Here is a 16857-nt window from a genome sequence, read left to right on the forward strand (position 1 = left end):
ACTTATTCCATGCTTGTCTAAGGTTTTTAGAGCTGTACAGGGTAAAGCGTTCTGAAATAAAAAAGAAAAATGATAAACAATCTTTGTTTCAAAAGTCTATATTGCCAGTATGTTAAAAAAAAACTTTTAAGAAGCTACTGTTCGATTTAGCCATAGTTAAGCTAGACATACTAGGTCTTCACCTTAGATTAAACAAAAGAGTAAAACAGGAAGAGCTAAACATTTTAAACAATGAAGCATTGTTTTCTTTTGTCTAGGGTGATTTGTTTCATAATCTGGTTTCCTAGTAATTATTTCTTAGAATAACTAAGTTTTAATTGGGTTGAAAAAAGAAATGCAAATTCCAAATATGCAAACTGTAGGTAGATTTATAGAAGAATATTGCCACATCGGTCCAGTGAAACCTGCTGTTTTTTCTATGAAGACATCTCTGACCAAACACAGTAGTGCTGGCTCTCCTTGCTTATACTATATGCTATTTACACATACTCAAAGCCAAACCACCAACGTCCTATAGTGTATACTTACATTTACCATTGAACAATCTTTATATTTTAAAAATGAAAACACAACATGTTTGTTTTACCAAGTTAGACAATAAAGTGGCATAGAATATATATTAATAATCTCTTCTCCTGCTCCCCATTTTTCACTCCTGATGATATAGCAATTGTTAATGGCTTGGTATGTCTCTTTCCACATATTTATGTTTATAAGTACAAATCTATCCATATATACAAATATATATATATATATACTATTTTAATTTTTAAATGCATTGTACAATAAACATTCTCTGAAATTTTTTAGGCATCTAATAATATATAGTGAATAGTCCTTCGAATAAAATAATATGTAACAATTGTTTTAAATCTGTGTAATATTCCATAGGGTAGAAGTACATAAATTATTTGACCATTCTCCTACTGATGAAAATTTAGGTAGTTTCCAGCCCCTTTTTTCTTAAAAACAATGTTTCAATAAATAATCCTTGCACATCTATGTCTATATACTGATGCTTTCTTTCCTGTCAAATAGATTCCCCAATATAGAACTGCCTGGCAAATGGTATGCATATTTCACATTTTAATAGCTGCTGACAGATTACTTTTCATTTTCCCACCAGCAATAAAAAAATAATGTCTCTTTTATATTATGCATCCGCAGGATGCAAGGATGGTTCAACATATGCAAATCAATAAATGTGATACATTATGTTAACAGAATGAAAGATAAAAATCACATGATCATCTCAATAGATGCAGAAAAAACATTTGACAAAATTCAACATCCATTCATGATATAAACTCTCAATATATTGGGTATAGATGGAACATACCTCAATACAATAAAGTCCATATATGACAAGCCCACAGCTAACATCATACTGGATGGTGAAAGGCAGAACTCTTAGAGGAAAAGACAAGGTGGCTACTCTCACCATTCCTGTTCAACACACTATTGGAAGTCCTAGTCAGAACAATCAAGCAAGAAACAAACAAAAAAAACCCAAAACCCAACCAACCAAACAAAAAGAACACATCTTAATTGGAAATGAAGAAGTAAAATTGTTGCTGTTTGCAGATGACATGATTTTTTTAAATATAGAAGATCTTAATAAAGACTCCACCAAAAACTTGTTAGAACTAATCAACAAATTCAGGGAAGTTGCAGGACATAAATTCAATATACAAAAATCAGTTGCAGTTCTATATACTAATAATGATTAATCTGAAAAGGAAATAAACAATCCTATTTACAACAGCATCAAAAAATATAAAATACCTAGGAATAAATTCAACAAAGTAGGTAAAAGATCTGTACACTGAAAACTATAATTCATTGATGAAAGAAATTGAAGAAGACACACATAGGTGGAAAGATAGTCTGTACTCATCATTGGAAGAATTAATACATTGGTAAAATGTTCATACTACCCAAAGGCATCTATAGATTTAACTCAATCCCTATCAAGATTCCAATGGCAATCATAAAATTCATATGGAACCACAAAAGACCCTGAATAGCCAAGGCAATACTGAGAAAGAAAAACAAAGTTGGAGGTATTACACATCCTGATTTCAAACTATATCACAAAGCTATAGTAATATACGTACTGTGGTATATATATATGCCAGTATGATACTGGCATAAAAACAGACACATAGACTAATGGAACAGAATTGAGAGCCCAGAAATAAACTCACGCATATATATGGTCAACGTTTGACAAGGGAACCAAAATACTCAGTGGAGAAAAGATAGACTCTTTAATAAATGGTGCTAGGAAAATAATGATACTCACATGCAAAAGAATGAAACTGGACCTCTATCACTCACAAAACCTGGAAAAGGATTAAAGACTTAAACGTAAGACCTGAAACCACAGAAGAAAACCAGGAAAAATCTCTTTGACCTTAGTCTTCATAATGATTTTATGGATACAACACCCAAAACACAGGCAACAAAAGCAAAAATAAACAAGTGGAACAACAACAATCTAAAAAGCTTCTGCACAGCAAAAGAAACAATCAACAAAATGAAAAGGCAAGGTACAGAATGGGAGAAAATATTTGCAAACCACATATCTGAAAAATGGCTAATATCTAAAAGACAGAAGGGACTCATATAACTCATTAGCAAAAGAGCAAATAATCCAATTAAAAAATGGGCAAAGGACCTGAAGAGACATTTTTCCAAGGAAGATATTCACATGGCCAAGTACATGAAAAGGTGCTTGATCTCACTAATCATCAGGGAAATGCAAATCAAAACCACAATAAGATATCACCTCACACCTGTTAGAATGGCTGTTATTGAAGGGATGAGATAACAAGTGCTTGTGAGAATGTGGAGAAAAGGGAACCCTTGGGCACTGCTGGTGGGAATTTAAACTGGTACAGCCATTACGGAAAAGAGTATGGAGTTTTCTCAAAAAAATTAAAAACAGAACTACCACATGATCCAGCAATTGGGTACATATCTGAAGGGAACTAAAGAGATTTCCACACCCCTATGTTCATTGCAGCATTATTTACAATAGCCAAGACATGGGAGCAACCTAAGTGTCCCCTGATCGATGTATGGATAAAGAAGATGTGGCGCATGTACGCACCGGAATGTTACTCAGCCACAGAAAGGAAGGAACTTTTGCCACAACATGGATGGACCCTGAGGGCATTAGGCTAAGAGAAATAAGTCAGACAGAGAAAGACAGATACTGTATGGTCTCTCTTCTAGGTGGAATCTAAAGAATACTTAAACTCATAGAAGCAGAGAACAGGCAACAGAAGTGGTTGCCAGAGGTGGGGCATAGGGTTGGAGGTGGGGAAATAGGTGAAAGTAGTCAAAGGGTACAAACTCCCAGTTATAAGATGAATAAGTTCTGGGGATGTAATGTAAAGCATGGTAACTATAGTTAACAATACTGCACTGAATATTTGCAAGTTGCCAAGAGAGTAGATTTTAAAAGTTCTCACTCCAAAAAAAAAAAAAAAAACAAAATTGAAACTATGTGAAGTAATGGATGTGTTAACTAAACTTATTGTGGCAATCATTTTGTAATATATACACATATAAAATCACTGTGCTGTACATCTTAGACTTACACAGTGCTTTATGTCAATTATAACTCAATAAAGCTGAGGGACAAGACAGTGTTTAGCAAAATAAAACACGGAGGTATGATGTAGAGTGACCAGTGTGAGAGGGACACTTCAGGTTGGGTGATGAAGGAAAATGAGTTGCAAATAAAAGTCAACCAACACAATAAACAAAGTTCCTACTGGAAATCTGGTTGGAGTTTCATTAAAATGTATATTTATCTGAAAAGATTGATATAACATCTTTGTACATAACAATATGTTGTGTCTTTCCGTTTAGAAAGGATTTGTGTGTACATCCTCCAGTAAAATTAAATGAGCTCCTTTTCATATTGATCTCATTTCTTCTTAATCATTTAATACTTAATAGGCTTAATTCTGCTTAGTATTAGTTGGTGCCTTTTGTTAGTGTTGTCTGCTTTGAATTATAAGCTTTTAAAGAAAAGAAAGTGATTTATATTGCTTTTGTTATGGTATGTTTCATGTATAAGAATACCATTAGATAAAAAGAACAAAAATAAATTTAAGAACACACTCAGCTTCCTATCTCTAAGTACAAAGTTTATTCAAAAGAAATCTGTGCAATGATTCATTCATTCAACTATTTACTGAGCACCTACTGTGTGCCAGGTACACTTCTTAGAGCTGAAGATGCAGAGAAAGAACCAAACAGAAGCTCCTGTAGGGAGCTCTCATTCCAGTAGGGCATGTGCAGGATGGGGTGGCTGGAGCAGACAGACAGCCCAGGAGAGATGGGCAGAAGACCGGCTCACACAGATTTTGTGCCTTTAAGATATGATTTAGAATTTTTTTTTTTTAAGGATCACTCTGGCTTCTGTTTGGAGAGTATACTACCAGGGGAAATAGTGTACATTAGCTGAAGAGCAGGCCTGATTACAAATACCCATTGTTCTAAAGCTACAGGCAAAAGTGCTCACCAACAATCATGTATTTATTTGTTTCAAAAGAATGTCTAACATCTGAATTTATTCTCTACTAGACTGCATTATATAGGACCCAACATAATTCAGCCAGTTGGTGTAGAACAGAAACGTAAAGGCATATTCTAGGTTTGAGAATTAACTGACAAAGAAAGGAGAAATGGGAAGAATAGTTTTTTATAGAGGTTTAAAAAATTATTTTTATCTAAATAAAGTCTGGTATAAAAAGCAAGATATATTTAAAAAATAATTACATCAAATGTCCTTGTAAAACAAATTTGATCTCCTTAACTTTGTACTCCCCACAAAGCAATTTTAATAATTTGCTATGATTTCAGGAAAGAACAAGAATTCCATTACAGATAAAATTAATACAATCTTGGATTTACAAGTAAATTATTATTCTTAGCAATTAATGACTGCACATAAGTATGAGTTCTAAGAATTGCCTCTATTTAGAGCTTGACAGGATATGCTAATAGAAAATTTTTTTTTCAGAAATACAATGTCAGTTTTAGCTACGCATAAAAGAGCCAAAATTGATAGAGAAACATGCCATATGAAAGTAGAAAAAATAAGGAAGAACAAAGTCTTCCTACCTTTACCTTCTGTCACTACTCACATAAACTCTTAATTCTTTTAGCAGATGTCACCCGGGCACCTGCTTGTATACCAGGCACTGCACTGGGCGATGGGCACACAAAAATGAGGACGTCCCGGTTACAGTTCAGTGGCCCAGAAATGTAAATACAGAATTACCAACACAGGGTGAAAATGCTACAATGTGGATATGGACGCAGCCCCCTGGGAGCACAGAGGCAAAGCCACTAACCGCATCTGTTTTTTTTTCCAAATGAAGACAGGATAAACTCAAATATCTGAAGCTAGCTCCAGTAACACACAGGAGCTGATCTCTTGTATACAACATCTTTCAGATCTTAACTGTCAAAGTACACAATTTCAAATGGAGCCATTTCTAACATTTTTGGCAATGAGCATGCGTAATGTTTATAATTAGATTTTTTAAATTCTATTTTTAAAACGATTACCATCATGAGTAAAAGCAATGTTCCATTAGAATGTAAGCAACCTAATTTCACTAGGTAAGTTTTGGAAACAAAAAGGTGCTTAAATTAGTGCCCCAAATCAGTAACAGGTGTATTTAATAAAATAGTCAACTGCTTATGAATAATTTTAACAGATTATTCGAGTATTTGATTAGGAGTGTTTTATACTGTTCTCCTCCAGTTAGGTTTATTCTGTCACTATTTTAATTTCAGCTTTCTCTTTCCAATTATGTTTAAACTAGGAGTTTAGAATGCCGTGATTTAAAGCATTGACTAACTCACAGCATAACTGAGAAGTGCAATTAATTTAAACTTGCAGGCTGATTTTCACCTTCTCCTCTTATTGCAGGGACACTGCAGAGGATGGTCGCACACAGTGGGCGGCCAGGGAGGAGAGCTGGTAGAGAAGAAATCACTAACTCTGTAACACGGTGGGGTAGGGGACAGAGGCTGGAAGGGTTTCGCTCAAACTGCCATGCTTATGCACAGCGATTCGTTGAGATTCCACAGGAAAATACTGGAGAACAATGCTATATATTCTAAAGTTTCCCAGCTTAAAAGAGCTAAACCTGAAATGGCTTGAGGCAGTGTGAAAACAGATAAAACCTAAATTGGAATTTACTCATTTGCTTATATATATGTACTGTATACTCTAGGAAAGTAACTTTAATTTTTATTACCCTTATCCCTTTCTCACCAGTGTTTTTTGGATCTTATAAGATACTGCTGTGTTTTTAACGTCAATAACAGGAAAACATATGAGTAAGTAGTCAAATCAACCAATCAATTAAAAACCCCAAGTATTGGATTGGCCAAAAAGTTCATTCGGGTTTTTCTGTAACATCTTACGGAAAAAAACAAACGAACTTTTTGGCTAACCCAATATGTTCAAAGGACTTGAAAGGCTAAAGCAGGATTTTTAAGAACACTTTTCTTTTTTTAGGGGGGAGGGGTGCATGGAAAGGAGGGGTGGCAATAGAGACAAGATCATTAAAAGTCTCAAACTTGTAAAGCAACTATACTCTAATAAAAATTTTTTAAAAAGTCTCAAACTTTAGAACACCTTTTACAAATGGATTTAATAGCATCTGATTTTGAAATAATATCATGGAATAACTATAATTCAATACAAAAATGAGTAATGTCCAGGGACTTCCCTGGTGGTGCAGTGGTTAAGAATCCGCCTGCCAATGCAGGGGACATGGGTTCGAGCCTTGGTCCGGGAAGATCCCACATGCCACGGAGCAACTAAGCCCGTGAGCCACAACTACTGAGCCTGAGTGCTGCAGCTACTGAAGCCTGCGCCCCTAGAGCGTCTCTTGTGCTTTGCAACAAGAGAAGCCACCACAGTGAGAAGCGCGTGCACCACAGCGAAGAGTAGCCCCAGCTTGCCGCAACTAGAGACAGCCTGCGCACAGCAATGAAGACCCAATGCAGCCAAAAAATAAATTTAAAAAAAGAGTAATGTCCAAAATGCCACAGTAAATGTTAGATTATTTTATAATGAACACCTCTAAACCATATATTCAACTACTCACTATTTAAATTCTTTAGGATTATTTTGCATTTTAACAAATGCATTTACTCTTTTCTCCTGAGTTTGTAAGAAAGTAGTAATGACTTAAGTCAAGAGCTGTGACCAGACTATCATCTGGCGGAGGTGTTGAACCTGAAGCCTTTCTCAGGATTGCTTCAGTGGAGGGAAAAGAGTCCAGTCCTTTATGAGGATGAACAATAAACACAGTCACGAATCACTCTGGTGATGCTTCCAACAATCACTTTAATTACTTGTTTATATAACAGATAATAGCCTTGAATCTTTTAAGGTTAGAAGACATTAGTATTCATTCATTCTCTCACTCATTCTACAAATATTTCTTGTGTGCCTACTGTTTGCCAGGCACTGTGGACCCAGCAGTGCACAAAACGTACAAGGTCATCTGTAGCCTACAATGAATCATGGGATCCAATACTAAGGGACCAGCAATGGAAGAAAATCTATTTACAAGTATTCACAAGAATTTTTATGCAAATGTGACTTTCTTATGGTTATAAGGAAAACCAAGCCAGCAGTCAACACGTCAGCTGATATTCTGACCAAGACCTAGAAAAGCTGGATTTAAACCATCTATGGTCCTCAGACCAGAAGTAAAGCAGAATTCATGCACAGTAGACGACAGTTTATGCCAAACAGCGAGGGCTAGACTTGTTCCAAAATATGGGGATTTTAGATATGTCAATTCCAAAAAAGCATAGTGATCCAAACAGGCATTTTAGAAATAAGATGTATGTCTGCACAACTGTAATTCACAGCTTTAAAACTCTTGCTGTCCCTCATATATATAATGGCTGTGATTTCACACAGCTCCAGCGTTACCAGTGAGAGGCTCTGATGTGACATGCTAACATGGAACAGGATCTCACTGCCCTGTTGCTGTCACCCAGAGGGGTTTCCTTAAAATGCTGAGTAGCCATCTTCAGTCCTGAAAATAGGAGACTGCAGCATCCTGCCCTGCCCTGGCTGCAGCAAATCATCCTTCGATTACCAACAGTGTGTGTTTTAAAATGAGCAATCTCTGAGCAACTTTTAGAAACAAACGTCTACTCTGTACGTTAAACGTTCTTACTTCCTATGGCATTTGGTTTTTCCAACAGACATACAAATGGGTTTGTGAGCACATATTCCCAGCTGAGGTCTTCAAACCAGCCACACCTTTCTCAACCTAAAAGTCACGGAACACTTCTCTTTCGGTAAGATGTTTTCCTTTAGAGAAGTAAAGTTTAATCAGTTAGGCATTTATCACAGTCTGAAGTGTACTATTCACAAATGAGACTGAATCTTTACAGCTCCCAGAAAAGAAAGGAGAAGAAAGATTTTGTGTCTCACTCTCCATGCGTCCCGACCCATCCCTCCATCCAAACTCTCCACAGGGAGGAAGAGATCAGGAAGACAGCACTCAGCACCTTCTAGGGGTAATGTGAGCAATCAGGTACTCCGACCACTTCATTCTACAAATGACTAAACTAAGGTTAGAAAGGTTGAGTTGACGAGCCCATGATACAGGCTAGTGGCGGAGGCTGAATCAGGACTCTATTGCCGGTTTATCACTTGTTACCAAAAAGCTGGGTTACCCAAGCTCTTCGGTAACAGTTCTTTCAGTACCTTGAAAATGATCTGTGTCTTCATTTATTCTGATTTCCACTTATAGTCTGAAATTCTAATTCTTTTCTCAGATATGATTGTAACCAAATCACACAAATTGGACACTATACAAGGATTTTAATCCTCTTGGGGTGGGAGGATTACTGAAGAAGTCTTTGTTTGGTGACTGGCATTCTAGATCAACTTTGGCAAGATGAGGTGTGGATAACTCCCAAACTGAATTTTTCAAAATTCCAAGAGTAGAAGTAATGAAACCAGTATACCTAAGGTTGTTTTTTGGTTTTGCTTTTGTTTTCAATAAAGCTGCAATCAGAAGAACTTCATTTCTCTTTGAAAATTTAATCTCACTACATTTTCTCTGGCATTTTCTGGACACTCTGTTAGTCTCCATCATTTGTGATGCCCTCTAGTGAAAATAAATGGGAAATTCTTCAAGCAGATACAGAGAGAGTCAATACAGATAGTCCCTGCTTTGCACTGAAATGAATTTCCACAATTTATAAAGATATCTCCCCCCATAGGTCTGCCTACTGGGGAAGAGCTGAATTATTATTTTACATTTTTCAGTAATTATCATGATTTTTGGCCATTTAAAATTTTTATTTTATAGCGTTGGCTATATGTATGACTTTTTGCATATCAAATCCTTGGTCGGTTATGGACCTATCGGGAAAAACCTATGCCCCACGTCTATGGCATCACTGTTAACTGGTGTGAGAATAATTTCCCCCTGAGCTGGGACTTGCTATTACAGACCCTTCTCAGCCCAGAGCTGTGGGCAGAAACTACCAATCAAGAGGAGTTCACACTTGAGATGAAGCCCCTTACCATCTCTGAAATAGGTCCGTGACTTTTTGTAGACAGTAGGTCCCTTTGAAAACAAAACATCAATTTCCTTCCCCGCTCAAAAACCCTCCACTGATTCCTTTCGTACTTCAAGTAAAATCCTAGCTCTTCACCTCGGCCTTCAGCGACCCACCCCTGCTGCTCTGTCCATGGTCAGCTTCTCCAGCCACACTGATTTGTAATTTGTCTACTATTTGTCTCCCCTCTAGCACGGAAGCCCCATAAGCAACGGGTTTATCTGCTTTGTTCACGACTGTGTCTTCAGCATCTACAATGCTGCCTGGCACCTAGCAAGTACTTATTAAGAATCTGAGCTCATGAGAGTATCTGGAGCATGGTTCCTGCTGATTGAAACATGGCCACTCAACTCCAGCATTGTCTCCCCTGCTCTCAGCCAGCAGTGACTCCCAGCATGATTGCCACAATCAGAAAGTATGGAAGTCAAGACAGCCTGCCCTTCTTGTCACATTTAAGGTTGTTTTAACTTCCTCTGCTCTATAAAGTTCACTTATTTTATAAATTTACTAATTAACTGGCTTTTTCACTGTGTGACCGGAGTGGCATTTACTGGTAGGATGAAGAATGGCAGAGTTGAAGAAGGTGGTGGTTGATGCTTGGGGGAGAGAGCTCTAAATGTCCTGAGCCTTGGGGCAGGCAGACCCACAAGGTTTTTAGCAATAATATCTGAGATAAGGGCCATATATTTGCAGATTAATTTTTCAAGTCGATTTTTATAACCATCACATAGTTACACCCTTGTATATTCAGATGTAACCCATGACCGTTACATTTGCTATCAATCGCTCAAACAAACAAACAAAAAGATTCTTGAGGTAAAGCATAAAGTGGGAAAGAAAACACCGGGCAGAGGACACAGTATAAATTGTGCAAAATATTATGTTGTAGTTGCATGCCCCTAACAGTTTAAAAGCACTTTTATACCAATTACACAGCCAGCTCAAATCTTCTTAAAAATAGGTAAAGTATAAGTATGTAAAAAGTAATGAAGAGGATGTAAAAATGGATTATCTCATTTAACGTCCATAGGAATTCCATGAGCTGGAGGGAGCAGACGGGATGCTTCTGGAAGAGTAAGGAAGATGGCCCTGCATGTCCACAGGTGTCTCCTGACAGCAGGCTTGGTCTGTGCAGGGCAACATCATGGCACGAAACCACCCTCCTCTCAACCTCCCTGCACTGAATATCCCACCAAACAATTTCTACTTCCTCCACAGTTTTTCCATCACCTTCTTACAGACTAGGGGAAGTCCAGAGTGTGAACAAAGGCTACAGGTTCAGATCGTCTCTGGTGTGCAAATCATGAAACTGGGCAATTCCCATAATATGTACCAAGGACTGTACATTTAAAACTAAACACCCACAGAGGGTGTTTGGAGTTGACAATTTGTTGGAAGCACAAGTTTCAAAGAAGATAACCATATTTAGCAGGTGGAGGGTGGGTTCTGGTACCTACAAGAAGATATACAGAGATCTTTTCCAAGATGCCACCAGGCAGGGCTGAGAAGAGGCTGACAATTCTCCCTCATCATACTCCTATGTTTGCAGACGGGGAAGCTCTCTTAAAGAGAGTGGCAGGCACCCGTAAGAGTAGCAGGCCAGGGACTGCAGGCCTGGGTTTGCATTTGGGCTCCGCTACATACTGCAGATGCGGCCTTGGACAAGCCACACAATCTCTCCAAGCCTCAGTCTCCCAGTTTCCTTGTCTGCAAATTGGGATAACAGCATTAGGACAATAACATTATAATAACTCAGGAGTTATTCTAAATACCAATTGAGATAATATGTTGAAATGCTTTGTAAATAATAAAATACAACATAAAACGTAAGGTGTTATCATCATGGTATTCTACTTCTTTTTTTTTAAATTTTTTAAAAAATTTATTTTTATTTTTTTGGCTGCGTTGGGTCTTTGTTGCTGTGCGTGGACTTTCTCTAGCTGCGGCAAGCGGGGGCTACTCTTAGTTGTGGTGTGTGGGCTTCTCATTGCGGTGGCTTCTCTTGTTGTGGAGCACGGGCTCTAGGGCACGCGGGCTTCAGTAGTTGTGGCACGTGGGTTCAGTAGTTGTGGCGCACGGGCTTAGTTGCTCCGCGGCATGTGGGATCTTCCTGGACCAGGGCTCGAACCCGTGTCCCCTGCATTGGCAGGTGGATTCTTAACCACTGCGCCACCAGGGAAGTCCCATCATGGTATTCTGAAAAAATTTACATCTTCCCTCTGGAATTAAGAAGTCTGAATCTATTTAGTTTGGGGGCCTCATTTAGGCCTGTGAATAGGTGGGATTGAGGAGAAGTTTTTCACCTCATTACAGAGTCTGAGTACAACTAAGTCCATATTTATATGTTGCCTTCAAGGTCAGCGTGTCTGTGGGCTTAGTTCTGGGCACAGAATGTTTAAAATACTCCCTTTTTGCAATTTGCCTCCAACGGCAAATTCGTTTTTATCTTCGTTCATTCATTGCAAGAAATTCTGACTTTAACAAATCTTCCTTAATCAAACTGCTTTTTGGATTAGATAACTTTCTCTTCAGAATAATATAATCACTTTAGAAATACTCTGTTCCCTTGCTTGATTTGGGAAAAATAGAATTATTTCAGTCTAAATTTCATTACTTTTAATTGCTTCCTGTCTAGCAACATTTTTCTCTCCCTGAACTTTACAGTGCCTTCCTTTTCTAAACTCCTGAATAACAATTGGTCATTAAATAGCTGTTGAATGCCCCTTCTGTTGGAAGCATTTAAGAGATGAAAAAAGTTTCATACATGGACTCTACATGTTATTTCGGGGCCAAAGTATTTCATACAAAGTGATGTTTGTGGGTCCATGTTTTACTAAGTACAGAGATCAGATCCTTTCTACTTTTTTGCTACTTTCTTGATAGACTAATTGTCAATAAACTGTCCATTAGAAGAAGGTCAACGAGAAATTGTAATACAGATGCAGTAGCATAATCATCCATGATTCATGCTGCAAAAAAAGGGCACTGAACTGAAACCCAGGGAGACCTCCTGGGATCTACTTTCATCTCTGACACTGACTTTGGGGAAGTCCTTTAACATCTCTGACCTCAGGTTCCTAGCCTTACAAAGGACTGAGCAGGGCTAGATGTCCCCCGGAACTTCTTCCGGCTCTAATGTTCAATCTGCTTATATAGTTACCGCACAACCAAAACACCGCTCCTACTCCCAGCTCAAGCAGCCCAACGGTTTTCCTTGACAGTAGGAAAATGCAAAATCTTCTCAGAATTCTCAGTCCCTCACCCTGATTCTACTAGTCTGGAGAACCTCAAATGTCTACCTATATTCTGCCCTGATCTGGGGCTACCACAGTTCTACAAATCCCAAACAACCCCTCCAATACATACCCAAGATGTGTTTTTAAAAAATATTGATGCTAAGTCTGTCTTATAACAAAGAATTTCAAGCATCACTTCACCAGAGGTGTATGAGCCACGTGGCCTCTGTTGACATAAAGTAGTGGAGGGCAAAGCAGGCGGGGCAAAGTGGTCCTGGGACTCACACAGGGAAGCCTCTTCCCATCCCAGAAGGAAACGGAGCAGAGAGGGCCTTGCGCAAAAGCATCCCAGTAGGGAGTCACCATGAAACAAGTGAAAGGGAAAGTGTAGTAATTTTGCAGTAGACTCTTACTTTTTGATAGAGAATGGGGTTTGGCCTGTGATGAATCTCATCGAAGGTGACAGAATTACTGAAGTGCTAAGAATACCACGGTGTCTCCTTTCACCTCCGAGGCTGGCCCACAGCAAGCATCCTGAGGATAGTGATAGAAGGAGACACTCTAGTATGAGAGGTGGGGAGAAGGGGGAGAGAGGGGGAAGGAAGGACAGAGAGGGACTGGAGAGGGAGAGAGGGAGAGACCCCTAATTTTGAGACCATAAACCACAGAACCTGAGGGTGAGGAAAAATAAGCGAGAAGGCAATCAGGTTCAAAGAAGACACAGACCCACTTCCCACTTCTTTTGAGAGAAATTTAAATAGAAGTAAATGATGGGAAAGCGGCAGCTCCCAAGGTTAGATTTCTTATTATATGTAACACACACGTGTGTGTGTACGTGCGCACGTGTGTGTTACACATATATTTATTTATTTTATGCAGCTGTGGCCTGTCCCAGCTGCCTGGTTGCTATGGGAATAAGCTGAAGTTAAGGAATTTTGTGTTAGCATAAATATAAGTGCAGAAGAGGACACATACAGGCTAAATTCTAAAGAATCAATCCCAGTTGTTATCTAGCTGTTCTTTTAAAATCTTAACAATTGTTCTAAGCCAACACAGAAATTTTTTCTCTTGAGGCAAAACAAGTTAAACAAGACTAGTAAGATATGAGAGTGAGGATTATTTTCAAAATTGCTTAAAAATTAGAAAGAGTCATTTTAAAAAATTCCAGAGAAGCAAAACCTGTTTATAGAAAAAGGATACTTTCTCTAATATATAAAGAACCCCTAGAAATTTGTAAGAATATGACAAATGACACGTAACTCTACTGTAAATTGGCAAAAGATATTAGTTGCTCACAGAAAAGGAAATACAAGTGATCCTGAAACATATGAAAAGATGCTCAGCCTCGTCATAAAAGAAGAGTGCAAATTAAAATTATATTAAGATTTTTTGTCACCTAACAGGCAAAATTGAAAAGTTTGGAGTGGAGAAGAAGCGTTCTCATGTATTGCTGGTAACAGAGCCAACTGGTACCATCCTTTTGGACAACAATTTGACAGAAGTGTTCAAAATTATAATTGTATACAGTTGACCCCTGAACAACACAGGAGATAGGGGCGTTGACTCTCCTGCAGTCGAAAATCTGCCTATAATTTATAGTCTGCCCTTGGTATCTGTGGTTCCACATCCCTGATTCAATCAACCGCCATGTAGTACTGTAGTGGGTATTAATGAAAAAAATCCACGTGTGATGGATCCATACAGCTCAACCCGTGCTGTTCAAGGGTCACTGTATACTTACTAATTCTTCAACCCTACTTCTGGTAATTTATCCTTCAGATATACTTGTACAGATGTGATGCGTATATTTATGTGTGTACGTACGGGCTATAATATTTATAATGGCAAAAACACTGGAAACAACCCAAATGTCCATAAGTAGGGACAGGTTAAATCCATACAATGTAAAACAATGTGGCTGCAGGAAAAGAGGGAAGCCACACTGGCCTCCTCTATACAGTGACATGAGAGGACCTACAGGATGCATTAATGAGAAAAGCAAGACCCAAAATTGTGTTTAATATGGGCAATATGAAAATATATATTCATAATTTCTTACATTTACATAAAGGAAAGAAACAAAACAGAAACTAATAAATGGGGGCCTGTGGTCGGGGCAATAGTTCTGGGGAAGTAGGCAGGTGGCAGACAGGGTGGGTAGGCTTTGTACTGTGCTCCTTTTTTATATGGTTTGATATTTTGAATTGCTTAAATTTATTATCTATTCAAAAATTGGGCAAAGTGTAATTTGTCCGATCTATCAATCGCACTCCTTGGCATTTACCCAAAGGAGTTGAAACCCAGTGCCAGTGATGTTTAGAGCATTTTTATCCATAAATGCCCAAACTTGGAACAATCAAGATGTCCTTCAGTAGGTGAATGGATACATAAACAGGGGTGCATACAGACAATGGAATATTATTCAGTGGTAAAAAGAAATGAGCTATCAAGCCATGAAAAGACCTGGAGGAACCTTAAATGCACATTAGTAAATGAAAGAAGCCAATCTGAAAAGGCAACATCCTTTTCAGATGATTCCAATTATATGACATTCTGGAAAAGGCAAAACTATGGAGACAGTAAAAAGACGAGTGGTTGCCAGGGCTTAGGGAAGAGGGAGGGATAAACAGGCAGAACACAGAGGATTTTTAGGGCAGTGATGCTACTCTGTGTGATACTGTAATGGTGGATAAATGTCATTATACTTTGTACAGACCACAGAATGTGCAGCACCAAGAACGAATCCTAACGTAAACTATGGACTTTGGGTGACGATGATGTGTCAACGTAATTTCATCAAACTGTAATGAATGCCCCACTCTGGTGGCGGATGTTGATAAGGGGGGAGGCTGCACATGTGTCAGGGCCAGGGATGTATGGGAAACCTCTGGACCTTCTGCTCAGTTTTGCTATGAACCTAAACCTGCTCTTAAAAAATGAAGTCTATCAAGCAAAGCAAAACAAAGTATGTCCTCATGGTTCAGACTTTCTTCTTTTCCCTCAGAATTTCTAAGGCACTCTTTGGGGGTAGACTAAGGAGGTGGAAAGTGGGGTGGGACCGGTGGACCCTGGCACTGATATTTTCTCCTCTGGGAACGTGTATCTTCTTCCCCAGGACTCCCCTGATGGGTCTGCTTAAGTGCTGCATGAAAAGGCTCGTAGATTTGCTCCCTTTGCCTCAGTCTATTATCTTGTCTCTCCTTGACTCCTCTCAGGGCAACTCAGGAAGCATTTATCACATCTACTCTCATCCACAAGCACCAAGCGTTGCCTGGAGTATCTTTTTTGCTAGTCAGCACCCATGCCTTACATTCATCTAAACACGTTATTCTTTTGGACCCCCATTACCTTTTATATATTATGTGTCTGTGGTTGCACTTGTACATAATATTAATAACTTAAAAAAATATATATATATACCCTAATTTATATATGCCTACCAGAAGAGCCACATAAATAATGTCTGTTTTAAACATTCAATAAAATTCAGGGCAGCCGACATTCATTGGACCAAAATAGGTACTAGTCACAGTGTCTGATCTCATGAAGTTCCCAATCTGTTAGTTCAATTTGCATTACATCATAGTACTTTCCAGACACATTTTAAAAATGCTTTTGTGTGTTGTCGATGAAGATAAATTCTATTCACACCAAAATAAACCAATTACTCCATGTTTTCCCTTCTAGAAACTTGGTGGGCCAAATGACTATCTTAATTGTTCCTTTCTGCATCAACTTTATTCATTTACACTCTTTTCATATTCTCCTCTGCTTTATTTCCCTAGGACTTAAGATTTTAGATATTAACATGAGGAAGCTAGGTTTCTTTATGAACCCACACCTGGAACATTTATAAAGAGCTGTGTTCTCACTTAAACTCCATTAGTGAGAGCACTTAGAGGATGCTTCTTGTTTAGTTAAAAGAAAAGAAAAAAAATCCATCTTAAATTAAGTATCTATAGTCTTTCATAACATAGAAGTTATT

At 38.3% G+C, this 16857-nt stretch overlaps 1 protein-coding gene across 4 annotated transcripts in view; it reads right to left on the reverse strand.

The window, feature by feature from the left end:
- The window catches only part of CDK14 (cyclin dependent kinase 14), a 567382-nt gene that overhangs the window by 120205 nt on the left and 430320 nt on the right, over positions 1-16857 (reverse strand). For all 4 annotated transcript variants that reach the window (XM_082398489.1, XM_082398490.1, XM_082398492.1 and 1 more), the window contains one exon: positions 3-51. In XM_082398489.1, coding sequence (XP_082254615.1) covers positions 3-51 — 49 coding nt within the window. The remainder of the gene's footprint in view (positions 1-2; positions 52-16857) is intronic.

This window comes from Balaenoptera borealis (assembly GCF_965194805.1).
Source record: "Balaenoptera borealis genome assembly, chromosome: 7".
NCBI lineage: Eukaryota > Metazoa > Chordata > Mammalia > Artiodactyla > Balaenopteridae > Balaenoptera > Balaenoptera borealis.